Raw genomic sequence first — 25900 nt, forward strand, 5'->3', positions numbered from 1 at the left:
ACTAAGAGTGTACTCATGATAGATAGCTAGCATTTCTAATGGTAGCTTAATCACTATGTAAAAGAGACAATATTATGCTAATGGGTTAACAGGGTCAAAAATAACTTAATCATTTAAACTCAAAAAACATTTTCTGAACATTCACATATTCAAGTGGCTGCACAGAGTTTTGTTTAAGTAGGTAATTAAGAATCTGGTGGAAAATGAATATTTAAATGTCATTATACTGGTACTAATAACCCTATCATTAATTTTCCATGTTCAGCTTTTTGGTCAAATGATCATCAAAATCTCTGAACACTGAAATGTCATGCAGTTTGCTTTTCATAGTGCTTTTGTAGGATTAAACCAGGACTGGGGGTATAGCTCAGGCATACAGCATAAGCCTAGCATGCATAAGATCCTAGATTCAACACCCAACACCGAACAAACAAAAAGACCAAAAACAATGAAGCATCTTTCTTTTATAAGAATCATTTAAAGTATTTTGGGATTGCAAATATTTTTATTTTGGCATCCTTAATTAGTTTGGCACTGCTCAATGACATTCTTCATGAACAAAAGCATACTACATTTACTAAGAAAGCATACATTTTTCTCTATGGAAGGAAATGAAACAATACTAATTATGTTTCAAATCTATGAGACTCGATGAAAGGAATTACACAATATTATACTTTCTCTTCTAAGCTTGGGGTAGTCAGATTATGGAGGGAAAGGAGATAATTAATTTAAAGATAAAAAACATTTTAATTCCACATTCAACACTTAACTTTTTTATTTTAATTGACAATAATTAGATGTATTTATGGAATATAACATGATGTTTTGATATATGCATTCATTATAGAACAATTAAATTAAAATAATTACTATATCATCACCTTATCATTTTTATAATTATTTTAATTACACAAATGGGTGAGGTATAAGGTAATAATTCAATACATGTGTATAATGCTACCAGTGCTTAAGGACATTCTTTTAAAAATAAAATGATGCTCAATTATAAGGAAATCATAAGTATATCAAAACAGTTGTCATTTTATCAGAGCATTTAATATATTATATTATAGAATTAATAAGCACTCCTGTATTTTTTAAAGCAATACATAAAAATAATACTTTATTTATAAAAAAGTGTCAAATCACTGAATATTATGGTATGATGTGGTTTATTCCCTAAGAGTTCAAGTGTTGGAGGCATGGTCCTTGGTTTATCAATGTTGGGAAATGATGTGGGGCCTTTAAGAGGTGGGGCCTACTGGGAGATTATTAGGTCAGTTAGGGTGTGCTCTCAGAAATGATTAAGAGAGTTCTCGTGGGGACATTATTATCTCTTATTACAAGAGTAAACCTGACTCCTGAACTGCTCTCTGATTTCCAATCTGCAAATGTGATTTCTTGCTTCTACATGTGCTTGCACCTTGATGCCATCCATTGCCATTAGTCTCTCACCAGAGGCCAAATCAATAGGGCTGCCTCATCTTAAACTTTCAGCCTCCAAAACTAAAAGCTAAAGAAATCTCTTTTATTTATAAACTTACACAGTCTTGGATATTTTGTTTTGGTAATGAAAAATGAACTAATACAGTGGACCACCTATGAGTTAAAACATTTTAACATACTGTAAAGATTTTGACAAAACAGAATATCCAATGAATGACTTGGGAAGAGTGTACACAGTGACACTCATGCTGAACACTCAAGAACTACACTTTTCAAAACCACTGCCTTGTTAACGATAATGATAAAGAATCTTTCTCCAGAAAGATTAAAAAAGCATTAAATAATCTTTCTAAAGATTAAATAAGCATTAAATAGTCAGTCAAACATTATCTGGACATGCCTAGGACAGTCTCAGGCTTTGACAGATTATTCAAGTTAAATATGAAGCAGGGGTCCACATGTATCACTCACTATGTTTATTTTATTCCATAAAGAGATTTGAAGTGCTATAATCAGTCAATCAATAAGCATTTAGAGCTTTGGATATATTGTACACTTCAACTAACATAACAATCGCGTTCTAAAAATCTTATGGAAAATAATTTCTCCTTATCTCAAAGAAACCTAATTCCATTATAACTAATCTTTTAAGACTATCTTATTTTTCTTAATTCTTCTATTAAACACATTTTAAATGGTAAATCTGAACAGACAAAAAGGAAGGTCCAAATGTTTGTGCCCCACCCCCAAATGCATAAATTGAAATCTAAACCTCAACATAATAATATTAAGAGGTAGGGCCTTGAGCAGGTGATCAGGTCATGAGGATGATATTCTCATGAATGAAACAATGTCCTAATAAAACAGGCCCAAGTAGGCTTGTTTTCCCCTCTTCCACCAGATGAGGATACCATGAAAAGTCGAATCTATAAAGCAGAGAGCAAACCTCATTAGATAGGCCATCTACTAGCACCTCAATCTTGGGACTTCCCAACCTCCAGAACTGTGAACAATACATTTCTGTTAATCATAAGTTCTCCATTCTAAGGGATTTTGGTATAGCAGCCTGAATGGACTAAAATATCAAGTGCCAGGAACAAAAGGAGAAATCAAATCAAAGCCAAAGAATAAAATGAGCTGATAAAAGTTAAAGCCCAATACAGGCCCTAGGTATTGGTGTTCTAAATTCCTACTCAAAACAAAAGATAGTACCCCTTAAGGGTAGAGGGTTGAGGTATGGAATTAGCACACAAGAGTTCAGAGGCTAGGAAGAGCTACCATGTCAGTGAAAAAAAGGACTAGAAAAACTATCCACAGGTCTGGGAAAACAGTAAGGAAGCTTGCTCTATGTCCTGGGCATTATATTATATAGTGTGCAGAACATCAAAGGTAAAGAGACAACTTTAAAATCAAACAGTGAAAACAGATTATCTAAAAAAAGTAAAACTATTAATTACACTCCTCAAAATACTCAGCATTAGAGGCTGGGGTTGTGGCTCAGCAGTAGAGCATTCACCTAGCTCACGCGAGGTGCTGGGTTCGATCCTCAACACCAACTAAAAATAAATAAATAAATAAATAAATAAATAATACTCAGCATTAACCAAGACCAAGGACCATGGAGAAATCTTTAAAGTACTTGGGGTGGAGGAATCTTCTAATTCTACATCCAGCTAAATAATGTTTTTATTATTGTTATTTTTTGAGATAGTCTCACCATGTTATCCATGCTAGTCTTGAAGTTGTGATCTCCTACCTCAGGCTTCGGAGCAACTGGGATTACAGGTATGTGCCACTACACCTAGCTTAAACTAAATTTTAAAATGGGGCAATAAAGACACTTGCATTCAAAGACTAAAAACAATTGCCATTCACAGGTCCTTGCTAAAAGAATCACTAAAAAATATACCTAACAAGGAGCAAGTAGTATACGCAGGAAAAAAAAAATCACAAAACTAAATCTAAATAAGTCTTAACTATAAAGAAACTAAAATATGGAGAGGGGGACAGAGCAGTTAAGTGAAAACATGGTAGGACTAAAATAATGAGAAAAGTAAAACATTAGGGAGAAATCTGAAGTACGGGTTCTAAAGTTCTTATACTTGGCAGAAGCTGGATGAATGATAACTTAAGGCAAATGTGCATATAAAAATATAAGAGTAATTATAGTTACTAAGTTAGGAAGAGTATAAGTTATTTTCAATCCACAAACTGGGGCGGGGAAGAGGACTAAGGAAAACTCAATTAATATTACAGAAATCACAAAAGAAGGGATGAGACATAGGAAAACACCCAAACGGAGCAGAAATAAATCTAAATCTAAGCATGCTCTTACAGAACAGAAAAATACACGTTAGTGTGATCAGATTAAAATCTCCCAATTTGAAAAAGATGCTTAGATCGGGAAAGATAATAAATTTAAAAAAGTAAACTTCACAAACATCTATTTCAGTTGGAAAGCTGCTACTGTTTCTTCTGAATGTAGAGATAGAATAGTAAGCAGTATGACTTTTAAAATGGTAATGGTTTTAAACAATCCAACAGATTGCCACAAGTGTTCTAAAAATCCTGACTCACAAAGTTATGTGACAGTAAGTGAAAATCAGAATTACCAGTGCTTTGAGACTTGTTCTTTGGAGAATCAATGAGCTTCTCTACAAAAGAAAATAGCCTCATATTCCAACTCCTATTTCTTAACAGAATTTCTTGACAAGGCAGTGATTACAGACCCTGACTAGGATGATTTTAAGACCTTGGAACAGACTTCTTTCACAATCTTTGGCAGAGTCTTAGATGCCAATGTAGCAATGATTCATAGCAACCTGCAGAGCTTCTTCCTTCCCTGAAGCAGCAAAACCAGATGTTACCAGGTATTCCATCAGTTTTGCTGACAAGGCACTTTTCACTGTTTCATATCTCAGTGATCTTTCCAGTTTCCAAAATGGGTTCACATAACAAGAATTCTTTGATGGCATCAGCATGCTCTTACAGAACAGAAAAGAGAAGCTTGCTTTACTACAAAATATCAGAAGTTCACTCAGTCACATGCTTGAAAGGAAATAGCACAGCTGCCAATACCTTTAAAACCCTGATTTGAGAGACTGCAATGGAAAATATGTCAACAATTCTAGAGGAACATGTCATCTGAAAAGAGGCCACACTGTTCTCCTGTGCCTAGCCACAAACTAGAGTTCAGAGGGCTTCACTAAGACCTCTCCAAACACACCACTCCTCCCTCCCTCCCTTCTTTCCTTACTATCTTTCATTTTTTAGGGATTGAACCATGGGGTGCTTAGCCACTCAGCCACATTGACAGAGCTTTTTATATTTAGAGACAGGGACTCACTAAGTTGCTGAGGTTGGCTTTGAACTTGAGATCCTCCTGCCTCAGCTTCCCAAGCTGCTGGGAATTACAGGCATGCGCCACCTCGCCCAGAAAACCGCTTCTTTCCTTAGATAATTTTATAAGACTTTTTCACTGGGGTAAATTCAGATTTAGGTAAGGTTCCCAGTCTTTTCAAATTAAGCAACCTTGTTATCAAAATACATGCATACTGTCCAAGATGTTTTCTGTCTGGGAATATATAAAAAGGGCTTCCTCAGCTTTGTTGACTTCCTGCTTCCATTAACAAGAACACTGACAGTAAAGAATTGTGTCCCCACACATTCAATCTTTAGAGTAAGATCAAAGCACACACAAGTTTTGTCCTACTTTTGTTTCTTATCTTTATTCTTGGGGGGGGGGGGGCATGCATGTGTGTATAAGAGAGGACAGAAAGAGAGATCTTTTTTAACTTGAACTAGATCCCACAAAAATAAAGATGTTATGGCAAATTTTCATTGAGTTTTATCAATGGGAAACTATTCTATATAAGTCCCCACATGTAGCAGCAATGAAAACTATATATAACATAACTAGATACACTAGTGATCTACAATGACATACCCTTATTTTTTTTTTTTTTTTTTTTTTTTTCCTAAATATTTATTATTTATTTATTTAAGTTCTCGGCAGATCACAACATCTTTTTTGTTTGTATGTGGTGCTGAGGTATCGAACCCGGGCCGCACGCATGCCAGGCGAGCGTGCTACCGCTTGAGCCACATCCCCAGCCCTAACATACCCTTATTTTTAAAGGGTAAGTGAACAAATACATAAGCAATTTTGACTTTAAGAAAAAAATGTTTTGTAAAAAGCAATTTTCAAATTAACAGAAAAGTATCAAAAAAACTTTTTAAAAGTGTTTTAGCTTTTAGTTCACAGACTCTTCATAAAGTCCTAAACTCCACTTACAGATTAGGTAAAGAATTCTGACCTTTTATCTCAACTGTCATTATAAAGTGCTCATTTGAAACGCAATAGTAGCAAATATTAGACTCAACTACTGTGGCAGAATATATTTTCTAAAGATGGTCACAATGATAAGACTATACCACATGCTCTTCTAGAATCTTGCCAGCCCCCAACAAGAGATAAAGTCTCATTCTCCTCCACTATCTGGGTATGTATGTGCTCCCTTGTAACTAAGACTAACAGAAAGCAGCATAAGTGGCAATGTATAGTCTGCCAAGCTTTGTCCAACAAACAAAACAAAAATGCAGCTTCTTCACAGAAAAAATTCAAGCGATCAACAAATATATGAAAAAATATTCAACATTTCTAATAATTAGAGAAATGCAAATCAAAACTAAGATTTTATCTCACTCCAGTCAGAATGGCAGTTATCAAGAATACAAACAACAATAAGTGTTGATAAGATGTGAGGTAAAAGGCACACTCATACATTGCTGGTGGGACTGCAAATTAGTCCAACCACTTTGGAAAGCAATATGGAGATTCCTCAGAAAACTTGGAATGGAACCACCATTTGATCCAGCTATCCTACTCTTAGATCTATACCCAAAAGACTTAAAATCAGCATACTAATATCCACACCAATGTTTATAGTAGCTTAATTCATAATAGCTAAACTGTGGAACCACCTAGATGCCCATCAATAGATGAATGAATAAAGAAACTGTGGTATATACACACAATGGATTATTACTCAGCATTAAAAGAAAATAAATTATGGCATTTGCAGGTAAATGGATGGAGTTGGAGAATATTGTGCTAAGCAATGTAAACCAATCCCAAAAAACTAAAGAATCAATGTTTTCTCTGTTGCTGATCTATGACTGGGGTGGGGTTGCAGGGATGGAGGAACTTCGGATAGGGCAAAGGGGAGGATGGGAAGGGTTAGGGGGTTAGGAAAGATGGTGGAATGAGACAGACAGCATTACCCTAGGTACATGTATAATTGCACAAATGGTGCGTCTCTACACTGAGAACTGAAATGCTGCACTCCATTTGTGTACCATGAATTGAAATGCATTCTTCTGCTGTCATGTACAACTAAGTAGAATAAATAAAATAATAAATAAATAAATAAAACAAAGGAGCAGAACATTAAAAAAAACATAAAAAAGAATACAAGCAACAATAAATGTTGGCGAGGATATAGGGAAAAAGGTATAGTCATACATTGCTGGTGGGACTGCAAATTGTTGCAACCACTATGGAAAGCATTATGGAAATTCCTCAGAGAACTTGGAATGGAATCACCATTTGATCCAGTTATCTCACTCCTCGGTCTATACCCAAAGGACTTAAAATAAGCCTACTACAGTGATGCAGCCTATCAATGTTTACAGCCGCTCAATTCTCAATAGCTAAACTATAGACCAACCTAAATGCCCTTTAACAGATGAATGGATAAAGAAAATGTGGTATATGTACACAGTGGAATATTACTCAGCCGTAAAGAAGAAATTATGGCATTTGCAGGTAAATGGACAGAGCTGGAGAGTATTATGCTAAGCAAAATAAGCCAATCCCAAAGAACCAAAGGCTGAATGTTTTCTCTGAAAAGTGAATGCTCACTTATAATGGGGCGAGGATGCCTAGGGAAGAATGGAGGAATTCTAAATTAAGCAGAGGGAAGTGAGAGGAGGGTGTATGGGGGTGGAAAAGATCGTGGAATGAGACGGACACTATTACCCCTTATATATGTATCACTGTATGACTCTGCATCATGTACAGCCAGAGGAATGAGAAGTTGTGCTCCATTTGTGTACATGTGTCCAAATACATTCTACTATCATGTATGACTAATTAGAATTTTTTTTAAATGCAGCTTCTTGTTCACTTTAACACTTGAGCTTGTTGCAATTATCATGAAACCATCTGTCACTTTGTTGTGCAGAAACAAGGACACATGTTGGCGTTCTGGCCAAGGGTCCTCATTTCTTCAATTTATCATAGCCCAATTACCAGACATGTTAGTAAATAAGCCATCAAATTAGTCCAGCCCCCAGCAATATAAGTGATCTTAATCTTCAAGTCTCCTGCTGAGACCTCAGTCATCACAAAACTGTCTTCCCCAAAGTGCCCTTTCAGAATTCCCAACAGGCAGAATTCATGGGCATAATAAAAATACAATGTTTCATCCACTAACTTTTGGGATGGATGTTAAACAGCAATACTAGCTAGAATAACTATGGAGCCGGGGATCTAATCCCATTTCCAAATTTGGATATTTTTAAATCTAAACAATATTAGACTCCTGATCTACAAAACTGACAACTAAATGTGATGAGATTACACATGAACTTTCTCAAGTCCACCACCAAAAATGTCATAAATAAGTAAATAAATCGATTGCTTATACTAACCACTGCTGCTTTTCACAATGGCATTAAAGTCCTTTTAATATTTAACAACTCTTAAACAACCCCCACATATACACAAAGTCTTGGCCACAGGATGAAATGCTAGCTAAATTGTTTATATAAATTGTGAGAATTTGTTTCCTGCTATTGAATATTCCTTTTCCATTATTTATACAGAATAATGAACAAAATCCAATAATACCAATATATCTTTTACATGTAGTCTGCAATTGATGGTAATCATTTACTGCACAAGCTAAGAGACTATAAAACAAGTATTCTTTAAAAACTAATTTGGGAGTGGTAAAAGAAGGTAGCTATAATCAAAGCATATTATATGCATGTATGAAATTTCACAACAAAACCCATTATTTTGTACAAGTAATATGCACTAATAATTATTTTAAAAAATTAATTTGAAAGGGAATAATAAAAAACTAGCCATTATAAATACAACGAAGTACATGAAAATAAACCTTGCCTTACAGAGGTAGTCTGTTCAGATTCCTGTGAAAGACAAGAAAGGAAAAAAGTCCACTCATTGCAGACATTTTGCCACAAAGCAAAGACTATTCACTACTAGGTTCTGAAGAGTAATATGAATACATGGAAGGGTTAATAACAATAATTCTTTGCATTTTCATAATTACATAAAGTCTATGGGATATTCTCATACAAATTAAATCATATATTTCTCCTGAGATATCTAGCTGGAAAGGACAATTATTATTCAATGGTACTTCTTTATAACGTTCTATAAGAGAACAGTATTAATAACCACATGATAGGTCAACAAGACACTGGGCTTAAATAACATGAACTTGTCAATCAATAGGAAAGATAGAAACATGATATAAAATTATATATATGGAACCAATCTAGGTGCCCTTCAACAGATGAATGGGTAAAGAAAATGTGGTACATATGTAATATACACAATGGAATATTATTCAGTCTTAAAGAATGAAATTATGGCATTTGCTGGTAGATGGATGGAGCTGGAGAATATTATGCTAAGCAAACTAAGCCAATCCCAAAGAACCATAAGCTGAATATTTTGTCTGATATGAGCATGCTAATTCACAATAAGGGGGGAAGGGAAGAATAGAGATACTTTGGATTAGACGGAGGGGAGGGCATATGGAGGTAGGAAAAAATAGTAGAATGAATCAGACATTATTACCCTATGGGCATATATGACTACATGACTAATACAACTCTACATCATGTACAATCAGAAGGAAGAGAAGTTATATTCTATTTATGTATGATGTGTCAAAATGCATTCTACTGTCATATGTAACTAATTTAAACAAATATTTAAAATTTGTTATATAAGGTAATTTTTTAATTTTTTTTAGCTGTTGATGGACTTTATTTATTTACTTATTTTATTTATATGCGGTGCTGAGAATCGAACCCCTGGGTTCAAACATGCTAGTCAAGCGCTCTACCACTGAGCCACAACCCCAGCCCAAGGTAATTTTTAATAAGGAATATCAAAATACATTATAAAGGTCAACTTACTATCTACAAAACATATGTGGTTGAACTCTGATGAATTCAAAATTGTTCTATAACAAGTAACTGGCCACTCAGACCCTTGACACATCCCTCTTTCACTATCTATTTTTTCTCCCTCCCTCTCACACTATTTATCCTTTAAAGCCCCTCTTAAATATTTCCTTAAATATAAAACTTTGACATCACCATAAAATATCTATCCTGTTGATAGATATTTCCTGTTTGTGGCTATTATCAATAATGCTGCTGTGAATATTCTCATACAAGTTTTTGTGGTCCTATGCATTAATTCTTCTTGGATATATATACCTAAAAATGAACTGATGGGTCATACAATAAGTATATATATAAATTCATCAGAAATTACCAAGCTCTTAACTAAAATGGCTGAACCATGTTATGCTTCTACCAGCGCCAGTATTCTATAACCTCACCAACAATAGCATAACCAAACCTCTCAATTTTAGTCATTTTTGTGGATTCATCATATTTTAGTTTCAAATTATTTTAAAATATATATATTTATATTGCTGAAAAACAAAATTACATAGCAGAGATTATAGTTAAATAATCCTCTGATCCTAACCTTCCCCCTCTCTATAAGCAACTACTTTTAAACTTTCTCTGGTATTGGTTCTTCTGATTATTTCATATCTCTAAGTACTTATACCACTATGCTTGACTTACCAACTTTAACAATTATTATGATATGATAGATGAAACTATATCTCATTTCTCTCTCATCTTCACTTTTCCTCTTATCATTTTTAGGTTATCTATTACTTTAACTATCATTCTTAACACCAATTTTTTGTTTTAGCAACTTGGAACAGTATTAGTATTTTCCCTGTATTAGTGAGAGTTACCCTAGCTATAGCAGTAAAAAAAAAAAAAAAAAAAAAAATACCCCACAACTGCAATTGTTCAGCGCAAAGAAAAAAAAATTTACAAACCACTGTTGTAATAACTACTTGATTGGGAGGGTTTAAAGGGAATTAAAACACTCCTCTATAGTTATACATAAAACTGAGAGCACATGTTCCTTCTCACTTCTAAGCCTTCCTACATGTCATTTCCTTAGGTCAAAGGTCCTTTCCAAGCTCTATCCCTTCTTCTTCACCCTCCTAGTTTCCATTTGTCTTTCAGATTTATGTCACCACAAAATCCCCAAGGATCTTCCCAGCACTCCATGCTTAACTCTATCATAGAGCTGATTGATTACATGGTGTTAGCAATGTTTTTCTTATCTGTTTCCTCTATAAATGTCTTGAAAGAAGGGGAACTCACTACTGCATCCTCTAGTGTTTGGCACAATGTCTGCATTATGGTAGATATTCAAAGATTTAGTGAAAAATTAAATTATTTGATTAATTCTTCAAATGCTTATTTTCTACATACTTATTCATTAAATCATACATGGTTATAGGAAAGAGAATCAGAATGAATCCAAAATTTAATATAACAAAAACCAATAGTCCACAAATTTTATTTTAAATAATACCATACCTGAATAGAAAATATAAAATCTTCTAGTACTAGAAAAATTTTATAAGAACAAAAATCACAGCCTCTAAAAACAAACAGCTACATTTATTTAACAACTTATTAAAAGGCCACCTTTTTCCAAGCACTGTACTAGACAAATTGCAAGGATTCAAGCAAGAGTCAACATCAGACATAATTTTTTGAGCTAAGTTTTACGAAGGTAGAGTAAATCTATACTAAAAAAAAGATGGTAATTAATTAAAATGCTAAGATAGGACCCCCCCAAATCTCCAAAATTATGAGAATATCAATTCCAAAGAGCCTACTCTGAAGTATTATTTCTTGTTTGAGAAAAAAACTAAAGACTTCAGAATCATTTAATTAACTTAATTGAGCAAAATTTATATAATAAATGATCTCCCTGTGCCTTTTGGGAAACACCTGAGTATAAACTTATGTACCATGCTTAAAAGTATAGATAGACCCAGGTGGGCATGCCTGTAATCCCAGCTACCAGGGAGGCTGAGGCAGAAAGATCACAAGTTTGAGGCCAGCCTGGGTAACTTAGTAAGACTCTATCTCAAAATAAAAAGGGGAGGATGTAGCTTACTGGTAAAGTGCACCTGGGTTCAATCCTGGTCGCAAAGGAGGCAGTCCCAGATTTAATAAAAAAAAGAAACTGATGAAACAGGTGCAAATAATGTTTGTGGAATCACAAACAGCTGCAGTCATAGAACAGACCAACTCTTGGCAAACAGTAGAGGAAAAAAAAATGTGAAGCACATAAAGTAAAAGAATTAAGAAGTGAAACAACAAACAGGATAAGGAGTAAGAAAAAATAAGTAAAATGAAAAGTCAAATGATAGGATAAAATATTAGTAACATGCTAATATTACTAATATTACACACACTCTGAAATCATGATTAAGAATTCTGGGCATAACTGGTATTTTTTGGCAGCTCTTTTACTTAATTGTGCAAACTACAAATTAATAGGCTCACTCGAGGACAAAATAGGTTTATCACAACACAAAAACAATAGTAACTCAATGCTATCAATAACAGCACATGAGCTTTAACTCAATTAATTACATGTTCCATCATTAGGTATGTTATCTGTGATCTGATTAATATTTAAATATTTTACTTAAGATATCTGATTCTTATGTATATATGTGTATTTCATTAGAAACTGCCTTACTTTTAATACTTTATGAAATGGACAGATGAATGTATCCAATGATCAACGAAAGACAGCTGCTGCATGAATGCAAAAAAGAAAAAAGAAAGAAAAAGAAACCTCCTTGCTTTTATTTTTCTTGGTAATAAACTAAAGGATTATAATGGATTTTTAAAGTGTATATAAGGGCTTTTATAATCTATAAATTTCATCTCAGGATCATAAAGGGAACTATGGAATGTTATAAAAGGGGAAGCTAGGTCAATTGTGGTTGAAATGCACTACTATAGTATCTAAATCTAGAAGTGAAGTTAACAGATATGTAGATCTTAACTTTACTAGATAAACAAATTATATTCCTCAGTGCTATGAAAAAAAATAATTTACAATTTAGGACTACATAACAGTTTTAATATTCTGTACTATTGCAAATACTGGTACTGTTACCATATGGTGGGTTAAAAAGTATATCTAATGGCTTTATTTAATATTTCTCTGATTATTAATATGATTCAGCATCTTTTTTCTTATTAGCCATTAATGTTTCCACTCCTTTGAAAGTTCCTATTTAACTCTTTAGCCTAATTTTTTTAACTGGATTAAAAATAACTAACTTTAAGAATTCTGAACAGGGGATACACCTCAATGATCGAGTACCACTTTCCAGATATGCATCAGGCCCTAGGTTCAAACTTGAGAACCTAGGGGGGAAAAAAAACCGGAGGAGAAAGGCTTAAAATGAACACAATGCCATCAGCAACATCCAAAGTCAAAAACTACATATAAATGTAGTTTTATGCATCAGATTATTTTAATATAAGGTAGTATGGTAGCAAACTTAAAGAAGGGCACACCCCCCAAATAGTTACTATATATTTATAGAGAAAAAAGGGAACATGGGCTGGGGCTGTAACTCAACAGCAGAGCACTTGCCTAGCATGTGAGGCACTGGGTTCAATCCTCAGCACCACATAAAAATAAACAAATAAAGGCATTCTGTCCATTTACAATTACAAAAAAAAAAAAAAACCTTTTTTAAAAACAGGGAACAAAACAGTTCCCTTATAAACAAGTTCAAAAACAGCCTCAAACACTTGGCAAGGCCCTCAGCAACTTAGTGTGACCCACTCTCATTAAAAAAAAAAAAAGTCTGGTGTTCAATCCTCAGTACTAAAATGCCTAGCATTGTCTTGAACAAATATAAATCCTTTGGCTTTAAATGCTAATTTCTTCCAACTATTTCAATGCTGTAGTATCTGATTCCATCACTAAAATCTGCAAATTGTAGAATTTTCAATTAATCAGAACATTCTTCTAAAAATGTCCAAACTAGTCCAGACTTTGAAATTACCAGAACTGTTTAATAACTATTTAATAACTTCTTGCAACAAGTTTATAAAACTGACACTTATGTTTTATCAGTTTATCTCATTTCCATTATATACCGCCCATGATATTAAAATAGGATTACCTAATCATGAACAATAATCTTGATCCTTTCAAAATATATTTATTAACTCCCATTAGTATCTTCTAAAATTCTATTTGGTCTGGACTTTGCACTGTTCTTACCAGGGTTCTGTTTAAGTCAAAAATACATATAAAAACTATAAACAGTTTGATGGAGATCCAAGATGGAAGGCTAGAAGGAGGCTGCATTCTATGTCACTCTGTAACCTGGACTTCTAGTAGTGGAAATATTGTTTCTCCTTGAGTTGTGAGTGAACCCCTGACAGCTACTCCCACGCAGGAATCCAGGCTGCCATGCCAACGCAGGAATCCAGGCTGCCATGCCAACGCAGGAATCCAGGCCTCAGTGTCAGTGCAGGACTCCCAGCCGCTCACCCACACAGGACCTGCAGGATCAGCACCATGGGGGAACCCTGGCCGCCCACCCACACAGGAATCTCACTGTTCCCATGCAGGACTCCGGCTGCCCCTCCAATGTGGACTCCCATCTACCAAGATGGGGCTCCCTTGGGTCACCTCCATCTTGGGACACTGCAGCCACTGCCATAGTCTCCTACACGCAGTAGCATGCACCTGGGAACACAGGACAGGGTCTGTGGTGTGCCATAACACTGAACACCACAGAGCTGCATCTCTGAACACGCTGCCCAACACCACCACCCGGCCAATACCTGACCAATACCCCATATCTGAAAGCAGCCACCTCCGTGTTTAAAAGCATCTTGGGACACCTTTGTCACCATTTTTAGTTGAGGCAACTCCCAGCTTGGGACATCTGCTGGGGCCTAGAAGCAATATCAAGGTACCTATAGTCCCCCATTCCCCTCTCTTCCCCACAGCCACTAACTTGGCACATTGCTTGCAGCTATGCAGCTCATCAGTAGGTCATAGAGCCTGGCCCTGAACTGCCCAATACAAAACAGCTCTCCATGACAGGTGCATAGCCCCCACAGCACCACCCACAAAACTCCAGAGAGACAGGTTCCTGATTGGGAAGTAGAAAGGGAGGGGGGTTGAGTGAAATATAGTTTAGAGACCAGGAATTGTGAGGTCTTCAGGTGATATAAGACCAAGTGCCCACATCACACAAGCAGGCACCAAAGGAGATCCTTGGGGTGTAGTCTCCCATCAGGAACCAGCAAGTGCTATATCCCACCTCCAGGAGCTCCACCCCCAAGACCAACCCTCCAGCCATAATAACCTCACTATCCTGAGCATGCAGATACCAGCAAACAACAGACAACCTATTGGATGAGAAGGGAGCAGGAAAGGTACTGAACTCCAACAAAATCAATTCTTGTATTTTCATTTGAGATTTTTTTTATTTTTTTTTCTCTTTTCCCACCCTCACATCCCCAACATTTGTGAAACCAAGTACTTTTCATGAATTTGACTGCTGAGGACAGGGATGTCTGAATAGTATATTATAGTTGTGTTGTATATTTTTTTATCTCCTATTTTTACATTTTTTTTATTTTTCTTAATTTTTATGTTTGTTTTTTGTACTCTCTCTCTCTCTGAATCTTCCCACTTACTTGTCTCCCCAAAATTACTTTCTCTCTTTTCTCCTGCTACTAGCCAACTTCTTTAGATTCTTCTTTCAAGCTTCCTAAAATCTAATAATTCTATATCCTCACTTCCTACCTCCTTAACATCTCATCCTACACCCTACCCCCGGGTCTCTCTTTGTCCACCATCAGAAACTGTAGACCCTTTTGAAAACCTACTGTTTATATTGTAAATAATAACTGAACTCAACATTTCTGTATATTGGCACAAAACCGCAAACGTCTTAATAGGAGCTATTTGGTTTAAGGTTGCATATTGTTTTTATTAGGATCTGCTAATATTGTTCTCCCCCTTAAAGGAGAGGTATTGGAACCCTGCAGGGACACTATAAGCCTATAGGATAAAAACTGTAATACCTCGGATCCACAGTGCTAGAAAGGAAGATGCACAAACAACATGAAAATACAAGGGAAGAAAGTGCCCCCATAGAAACCAAGATACTACATTATTAGAATCCATGGCCAGCACAGCAGAAGCAATTGACAGAGAAGGAATTCAGGATGTACATAATTAAAATGTCCTGTGAATTAAAGGATGATATAAGAGAGAAAATACAGACAGCAAAAAATCATTTGGATAAAGAGCTATAAGCAAATACAAGAAGCTAAAGATTATTTCAATATGGAGATAGAGGTTCTGAAAAAAAAAAAACAAATAGAAATCCTTGAGATGAAACAATAAACCAAATAAAAAACTTAACAGATTAGATCACTTAGAAAACAGGACCTCAGATAATGAAGATAAAATATATAATCTTGAAAATAAAGTTGACCACACAATGAAGATGTAAGAAACCTTAAGCAAAACATTCAAGAATTAAAAAGAACAAATTTAAAAATTATTGGGATAGAGGAAGGCATAGTTACAAATCAAAGGCATGAACAATCTATTCAATGAAATCTTATCAGAAAATTCTCCAAACCTGAAGAATGAATTGGAAAATCAAATACAAGAGACTTACAGGACACCAAATGTACAAAATCACAACAGATCTACACCAACACACATTATAATGAAAATGCCTAGCACACAGAATAAGGAGATAATTAAAAGCCACAAGAGAAAAGAATCAGATTACATAGAGGGGGAAACCAATTAGGATCTCTGCAGACTTTTCAACCCAGACTCTGAAAGCTAGAAGATCCTGTAACAATATATACCAAGCTCTGAAAGAAAATGGATGCCAACCAAGAATCTTATATCCAACAAACTTTAGCTTTAGATTTGATGACAAAATAAAAACCTTTCAGGACAAACAAAAGTTAATAGAAAGTCTGCACTGCAGAACATCCTTGGCAAAATATTCCATGAAGAGGAAATGAAAATCAGCAAAGGGAGATATTACACCAAAGGAAAAACCAATCAATGGAGAAACCAAGTCAAGTTAAATTACCAAAAACAAACAAAAATGACCAGGAATACAAATCATGTCTCAATAATAACCCTGAATGTTAATGGTTTAAACTCAGCAATCAAAAGACATAGATTGGCAAATTGAATTTTTAAAAAGACCCAACAAAATACTTCAAAAAACTCATCTCATAGCAAAAGACATATACAGACTGAAGGTAAAAAGTTGGGGGAAAACATGCTACTCACGTGGATGCAGAAACAAGCAGGGGTTTCTATCCCTATATCAGATAAAGGACACTTCAAGCCAAAGTTAATCAAAAGGGATAAAAAAGGATATTACATACTGCTTAAGGGAACCATACATCAACAAGACTTAACAATTATAAATATATATGCCCCAAACAACGGAGCATCTATGTTCATCAAACAACTCTTCTCAAGTTCAAGAGTCAAACAGACCACAACACAATAATTCTGGGTGACTTTAACACACCTCTTTCACCACTGAACAGATCTTCCAAACAAAAGCTAAACAAAGAAACTACACAACTCAATAATACATCAATAACTTAGATTTAACAGACTTATATAGAATATTTCATCCATCACTGAGTAAATACACTTTCCTCTCAGTATCACATGGATCCTTCTCTAAAACAGACCACATATTATGCCACAAGGCAACTCTTAGCAAAAACAAAAAAGTGGAGATACTACCCTGCATTCAGATCATAATGAAATGAAATTAGAAATCAATGATAAAATAAAAATAAAAGCCACTCCAACACCTTAAAACAACTTCCATATTTCTGAAAATAATGTTCTGTACTCCCTGGATTTATCAACCATATCACTTGATATTACCTTGTCTAATAGCTCTCTCCACTGACTTAAAATAGCTATTGACTAGGTACATACCTTCATTCCTGATTACACATAAAACTCTACTTGCTGGTCACTGAGCCTTCCTAGGTGCTTCATTATCCCCTCCCTCATCTTTTTTTCTGGCGAAGTCATAGCTCCCAATCCTCACTACTTGGATTAAAAAAAATTTTTTTTAAATCTCTCTCACTCCTGGTTGCTATAAAAACCCCTAATGCTTTGGCTAATTTTTCCAATCTCTATTCTAGTGTCTGATACCTCAGACACCAGCTAGTGACCTGGACCTGCTGAATTTGTAGAACCATTTCTAAAACTATGACAAGGTGCCAGGTTTTATGGCACACACCTATTATCTCAGCAGCTTGAGAGGCTGTCACAGGAGGATCACAGGTTCAAAGCCAGCCTCGGCAACTTAGCAAGGCTGTAAGCAACCTATGAGAACCTGTCTCAAAAACAAAAAAAAGGGGCTGAAATTGCAGCTCAGTGGTAGAGTGCTTCCCTCACACTAGGTTCAATCCTCAGTACCACATAAGAAGAAAAGAAAGATATTGTGTTAACCTACAACTAAAAAAAATAATAATTAAGAAAATAAAAAGACAATAATTCTAAATACCAATTTCCCATTTGAGGTTGTAGCTCAGTGGCAGAGCATATGCTTAGCATGTTCAAAGCCATGAATTCAACTGCCACACCAAATAAAGAAATAAAAATTTTAAAATTAGAGATAAATAATGCACTTCACCATAGAAACAAGTTACAAGTGGTCCTTACAAACTATAATATGAAACAACCAAAACTTAGTCACCTGGGTGAATTATCAGACTTATCTTGAATATCATCCATCAATGAGTGAATACACTTTCCTCTCAGAATCACATGAATCCTTCTCTAAAACAGACTACATATTATGCCACAAGGCAATTATTAGCAAATAAAAAAAATAGAGATACTACCCTGCCTTCAGATCATAATAGCTTGGGCAAACTGATAACCTGGGTACCATTTATATCCAAGTTTCCTGAGGGAGAACGCACTGCATGTTTCAAAAACTGGCTTAAAACAACTTCGATATTTCTGAAAATAATGTTCTATATTGCCTCAGCAAGTGTTTAAAAAAAACTCATAATCAATCTCTGCTAATCTACTGATATATTTGGAGGAAACAAATGTACTTTCTGCTACAGCACATTTTAAAAATAATTTAGCAGAGAAGAGAGAAGAGGGAAGTGATATTGGTCAAATTATACTGTTATATTGTGTGCATATACGGATATGTAACAAATCCCATCATTATGTGGGGGGGGGTGGAATAACTTAGCAAAGACAACAAAGTATTGAATGTTTAAAAGAAGTATTTAGCAGACCTATTTTTAGTACTGATTTCATCTAAACCCATCCTCAATTTATCTTTCCATCCTACTAACAAATTCAACTTAAAAGAAAGGAGGAGGGGCTGGGGTTGTAGCTCGGTGGCAAAGCGTTTACCTTACACAGGTGAGGCACTGGGTTCGATCCTCAGCACCACATAAAAATAAATAAAAATAAAGATACTATGTCCCTCTATAACTTTAAAAATTTTTTTAAAAAGAAAGGAGGAAAAAACTAACCTTCACTGAGAGCTGATTAGGAGCCAAAAGGTTTATGTACTTTAACTTATCCTTACTACAATACTGTGAGGCTAGTTACTATTATCCCATGTCAAACATAAAGAAACTTGGGTTCAGAAATTAGATAAGTTATACTCAGAATCGGCATATGGGATTAATAATTCTTATTAAATCAAAAAACAACAATGAAGAAAGATATTGTACATAGAAAGATAGTTAAATCTAAACCCAAGTAATCAGAATAAGTGGTTTAAAGAACAAACTGAAATAAAAGTAGAAACTATCCACATTGCAACCCAGGGGGTTAGATGTAATATATACTGCTAAAATATATGCAAGTCAGACTCCGCTGTCACAGGCAGTCCTCCCTCCTAAGCACTCACAGGATCCCCCTTTTTTTCTTTTCTATGCATACCACTTTTTATTTTATCTCTTCCTCTACTAAGGATAGGAGTACTGGACAACACCCAATACAGAAGTCATCCTGTTTGACAAAACAAGAATTTCCAGCAGCATGTATATGACAACAGGTCCCCAGACCAGAAAAATCTATACAACTAATCTCCTCCTCAAACCATCCATCCTGCTCCTCCAGTGCAGAACATTTATAGAGTTTGTAAAATACTCAGAAGTACTGCTGGCTGCTTCAGAATCAAGAATGGTATTGTCTCAGGTATACCCCTCAAGTGTGGAAAGAGAATGCTGGGGTTACCTAAAGTAGTGCTTGTCTTCTTAACCTATAGGACATGTATTATGGGGATATGTATCCACATGTCAGGAATATAAAGCCCAAGATAACCATGATAAGTCACCGGTTTATTTAAGATTTTCTGGGAAGAGTTTGCATATTTGTAAATTTTGACACATAATATTATACCTGTTTACAGAGCACAATTTATAAGGCTCTTGAACATGTTTAGAAAGAACTGCTTTGTCAAAACATTTCATGAGATTGAGCTAATATTCTGGTTATAGGCTAAGAATGACTTGGAACATTAGCAAGGAAAATGAAGCTCATGGAGTTCTGAGAATCTGATCAATCTGTACACTACTATAAGGTCTACTTTCTTAGTAATGCCAACCCTGCAAGTAAATCAAGATATATACAATTCCCCTTTAAAATCTTCATCTCTATAGCTACCTAGAAAATAGGTCCTGGAACTAGTAACAACTTGTCTAAGAGTGCAGGAGTAATGATGGAGTCCAAATAGAGCCCCAAGTCTACATGAATCCAAATCCAAGTTATTTCCCACTTTACAAACTGAAACCAAAGACATATTTCTTTTTTTAAAAAAATGATTTTGTTCCCATTTCAATGTCTCTAGGGTTACCAGTTTATGTTAAATTTCATAGCTTAGTATCTTCTATAAGAATACATTTAAAAAAAATAAATGAATAGACCAATAGATGAACAGACTAAGTAAATGTGGTATATACACACAATGGAGTTTTATTCAGCCATAAAGAAAAATGAAATAATGGCACTTGTTGGTAAATAGATGAAAATGGGACAATATCATGCTAACTGAAATAAGTCAGACTCACAAAATCAAGGGTCAAATGTGTTCTCTCATATGTGGACACCAGAGCAAAATAAGGGAAGAAGGCAGTAGTGGGGAGAGGTGGGATCAAATATCATAAGTATATAGAGAAGATCAATGGTATAGAAAGTAGAGAAGAAGGTGGAGGAAAGAAGGAAGGACAGGAATGGGAGAAAATATGGAATGAATTTAACAAAATCATGTTATTCACACATATAAATGTTACCAAGGGAATTTCAACTTCACATATATGTAGAAAATACCAATCAAAAATATGTAAATAAATAAAGGAGTGAAAGGAAGATCAATAGAGTAGAAGAAGGAGAATAGGGGGAGGGAGAAGAACAGGAAAAGGGAAGATGGGGATTGAAATAAAATTCCTTGCATGTATGATTTTGTCAAAAGGAACCCAACGACTATGTATAACTACAATGCTATAATAAAAAAAATACTTTAAACTTAATTAAATTTATAGTCTTGCCAGGTGCAGTGGCGCACACCTATAATTCCCAGCTGCTAGGGAGGCTGAGACAGGAGGATCATGGGTTCAAAGCCAGACTCAGCAATGGCGAGGCGATAAGAAACTCAGTGAGACCCTGTCTCTAAATAAAATACAAAATAGGGCTGGGGATGTGGCTGAGTGGTTGAGTGCCCGAATTCAATCCCCAGTAACAAATATATATAGAGAGAGAGTCTTAAAACTGATTTACTTTGACCACAGGGGAAGCACATTCAGCTAAAAATTTTGTTTAATTAGAGTTTAACTAGGAAAAGATTATTACCAATAATAATAGTAACAACAGGGGATGGGGTTGTGGCTCAGTGGTAGAGTTCTCACCTTGCATGTGTAAGGCACTGGGTTTGATCCTCACCACCACATAAATAAATTAATAAAAGTACTGTGTCCACCTACAACTAAAAAAAAAATTTACAAAAAATAATAGTAACAACAATCATTTATTTGCACATTTATGCTCAGGTTCTAAGTTAAGCTCTTCACATAAACAGTATCAGATTTATATTCAGTCTTTCACTCTGTATTTATGTAACTATTGCAATTTTGCTTCAATGTTATTCAAGAGAAAAATAAACTAAATTCAGCGAATTGATAGCCAATTAAATCTAATTGCTTAGAGCAAGAATATAAAGTTGATAATTTTTAGGAGAACTCCACTGATTTTCCTTAGTATGGAAGTACACTAACACAGCAGAAAGCCAACTCTTCAATAACTCACCAATTCTTTATAAGCAAGGGAGTTGCAGCAACCACACACGGGTGCCTAAAGTCACTACCAACAGCCAACTAGTCTATTCCCAAAAAGTGGGGAAAGAGAGAAAGTTTTCAGCTACATCCATGAGTGGGTTACACAACATCCCATCTTCCCTCACCATAAAACACACACACACACACACACAATTGGTGAGTACAGCCAGTGTCTCTTTCAAATTGTTCCTTCTCACTTTTGTCACCTTTATACAAAACCCCATAAATCTACATGGCCCACCTCTTTTCCAATAATGATGGCAATAAATATTTACATCACCTACTGAAAATATAAACTCTTACCACTTAGTCTTCTCATAGGAAACACAGATTGAATATACTACAAAAATATACTACAACTACACACACACACACACACACACATAACCACACACACACACATACTACAACTACACACACACACGTTTCAAGAGACTCATGATCTAACATATAGTAAGGCAGACAGAAACACCATAACATAAGACTGGTGATTCCATTTGCTTCCTGATTCTCTTTTAGCTCTTGGGAAATGAAAATTCCTCCCTATGCATTTGTTTACCTTGTATCAGTTCCCAGAATCCTAAGAAAACAACAAACTCTACCCCCAAACTCTTACAGTATTTCATTTTTCATTATTAATCTTAAAATTGAAAAGGAAAAATCTCCTCATGTATAAGAAATTCTCAAATTAACAGTTGATTTGTCATCAGAAATCACTATCCTGAAGACAGTGGGTTGACAGTTCAAAAAAAAAAAAAAATACACTCCAAACATGAAGGAGTTCTAGGTAAGGATAAAGAATAAAGAAATACATCCCAACATGAAAATAAAATAAAAACATAATTTATTTCTAGTACACCTGCTCTATAAATACCAAGAGGAGACTTTCAGGACTTCGGACATTACAGGCATTCTCCCTATGGCCATTTCTCCTCCTTTTCTCTCTGCTTCCTGGCACCACCTCCAGGCCCTTAATCCACAATGTGCTCTCACCTTAGACCCAGAGCAATGAAAACAGCCATCTGTGGTCTGAGACGTCTGAAACTGTGAGTCCCAAATAAACTGTTCCTCCTCTAAGCTTTTCTTGTCAGTTATTTTGGTCACAGAGACATGAAAGCTAACCCCCCCCCCAAAAAAGGAAGTATGTATAAAACAATCATTATATAACTGTGTTAGTGTACTGAATATATAAGATGTATATGCATAGCAATGTACTAAATAAAATTTTGTCAAAATTCCTATCACACTGGAACTAAATATTTCAAGTGGTGATAAAATTCTTTAATATAGAAACTACATACTTTATAAAGGCAAGCTCTCAATAAAAATATGAAGGCTGTGAATGACTTTAATAGTTTAGTTTCTCTATAACCTCCAAAATTTACATTAAGATATAAACACCTATGGATTCCTCAGCACACAGAAGTATCTTTTCAAAGAGGACATCTCCAGGGCTGGGGTAGCTCAGTTGGTGGAATGCTTGCCTCACATGCACAAGGCCCAAGGCCCTGGGTTCAATCCCTAGCACCAACAACTAAAAAAAAAAAAAAAAAAGAACATCTACAATTGAGTTTTCATTTCCCATTAATCAATACATTAAATTCCAGCTATTTACCAAACTGACTCATGGAAGGAAAGGCTAAAAAATGCTTTTCTAAATTATATAGTACTCTAACACAGCAAAATAATACACCAATGATATTTATATTATTGATATGATAATGTGTAAGAATTTTAAGGAACAACAAATCACTTACCAAATACTTATTCTGGTAGGACATTATAAAATCACTTCAGAAGTAATGAAAAACCACCAAACTGAAAGTTTCCAACAATAAACTTATACTGTAAAGCAAACTTAGCGTCATGGATAACTAATGGAATTTTTAAAGTTCTATTTATTCATTTAATTTAAAAATTTATGATTTGGAAGGACTTCATAGTTCCCTTCACAGATAAGGAGACTAAGACTCACTACTAACTTAGCCAGTTAGACAAACAGACATCTAATTCTAATTTCAAGCAGACTTCTTGCCAGACTAAGAGTGATGAAGGAGTGTTTCCATATGAGTAAAACAGAAATGTGGAACTATTGGTAATATATGTAATAGTTACTAGAGGTTGAAATTTCTAACAGACATGAACAATATAAACAATTATTGAACAATTACTAAATAACAATTAAATATTTAAGAATTTAACAATTTAGAGATAAAAGTTTCTAACACGTAATATCATAATAATACCCTAATTAGCAATCTCCACTAAAGAACTAAAATAAAGTATTATCATATTATGCCTTCTACCGTTTTGTCTGTTTTCTGATTTGTAAAAAGGGGATATTAAGGGCTAGGGCTGTGGCTGTGGCTCAGGGGTAGCAAACTTGCCTGGCATGTGTGAGACAACAGGTTTGATTCTCAGCACCACATATAAATAAACAAAATAAAGGTTTATCAAAAATTAAAATAGGGCTGGGGATGTGGCTCAAGCGGTAGCGCGCTCATCTGGCATGCATGCGGCCAGGGTTCGATCCTCAGCACCACATACAAACAAAGATATTTGTGTCCGCCGAGAACTAAAAAATAAATATTAAAAAAAAATTCTCTCTCTCTCTTTAAAAAAAATCCCTTTGGTTTGAAATAGAAAGTTATTTTAAAAAAAACTAAAATAATTTTTTTAAAAGGGCGATATTAAAAGTGCTTATTTCACAGGACTGTGGTGAAAATTAAATGAACTTAAAAGAACCCAGCAAATGTTAGGTACTGTTAAGAGATAATCATTTCTCAATTGCATAGGTATTAATTTGTCATAGTAAGACAAAAAAGGAACTATCGTTATTTAAAGTATTATTATGATAATCTTTTCTGGCAACTGGTAAAATCTATCACTAAGTTATATATTTCCTAAAAATTTTAAATGCATAAGATATAATAATATGACTCCTTTCCCTACATAAAAATAACAATCCTAAAACTATAGGGAATTATTAATTAAAATAATCATGTTCTAATTTTAATTGAATCATTATTTTGTTCAGTATTTCTAAGATCATAATATCCTAAATATCATTAAGAGAATGTTCAAAGACAACTTCCAAATAATTTTAACTTTATACAAATTTTCTCATCTTAATATAAAACATCCTTAAACTAACATCTGTGAAATAACTATGTATTGTATACATTATACTCAGATTACAACAAATCATCACCCAATATCAATAATAAGATAAGCAACTGTATTTACATCCACTTACTGCAATCTCTCTACAAGCCGACATGGATATTCCTGTGCCTTCGATTTGCTTCAACGCATATTCCTTTTCATCTTTTCTGCACATGAACAAAAACAAATTTTTTTTATTTTTTCATATATTACTTTCAGACTCAAAATTGTAACTACAAAAACAACAGGAATGCGTGTAGTTTCTCGGAGATATGTAGCCACTATGCCATGCATCACTTTTTTTTTTTGGTGCTAGGGATTAAACCCAGGGCCTTGTGCATGTGAGGCAAGCACTCTACCCACTGAGCTATATCCCCAGCTCCTCACTTACTATTTTTGATAATATTTCAACTACAGAAATAAGAAATTAAAAAAGCAATTCATGTCATAATGAAAATACCAGACAGAGCCAAAACACAAAATTCAAAACTGAACAGAATAGGATACTAAACACAGCACTAGTTTTGAAGAGTAAACAAGAATAAATATAAACTCAAACATACTGCAAGATAATTCTACTCCTGTCTTAATTATCTGAAGTCTATGAAAGCATTCTGTTATAAACATTCACTAAAAAAATAACTGACAGACATAAACTCCCAGAGTCATTTAAAGTAATTTCATAGTATAAAAAGCATTC

General features: G+C 34.7%; 1 protein-coding gene across 5 annotated transcripts in view; it reads right to left on the reverse strand.

Moving 5' to 3' along the window:
• The window catches only part of Cdk19 (cyclin dependent kinase 19), a 145042-nt gene that overhangs the window by 75650 nt on the left and 43492 nt on the right, over positions 1-25900 (reverse strand). For 3 of the 5 annotated variants that reach the window (XM_048788232.1, XM_015500157.2, XM_048788208.1), the window contains one exon: positions 25292-25367. In XM_048788232.1, the coding sequence (XP_048644189.1) occupies positions 25292-25315 (24 nt within the window). In that variant the 5' untranslated portion in view covers positions 25316-25367. Of the gene's footprint in view, positions 1-25281; positions 25368-25900 lie in introns of those variants that run through there. The other 2 variants (XM_048788180.1, XM_048788133.1) reach the window with 2 other exon arrangements.

Source organism: Marmota marmota, unplaced genomic scaffold (genome assembly GCF_001458135.2).
Source record: "Marmota marmota marmota unplaced genomic scaffold, marMar, whole genome shotgun sequence".
NCBI lineage: Eukaryota > Metazoa > Chordata > Mammalia > Rodentia > Sciuridae > Marmota > Marmota marmota.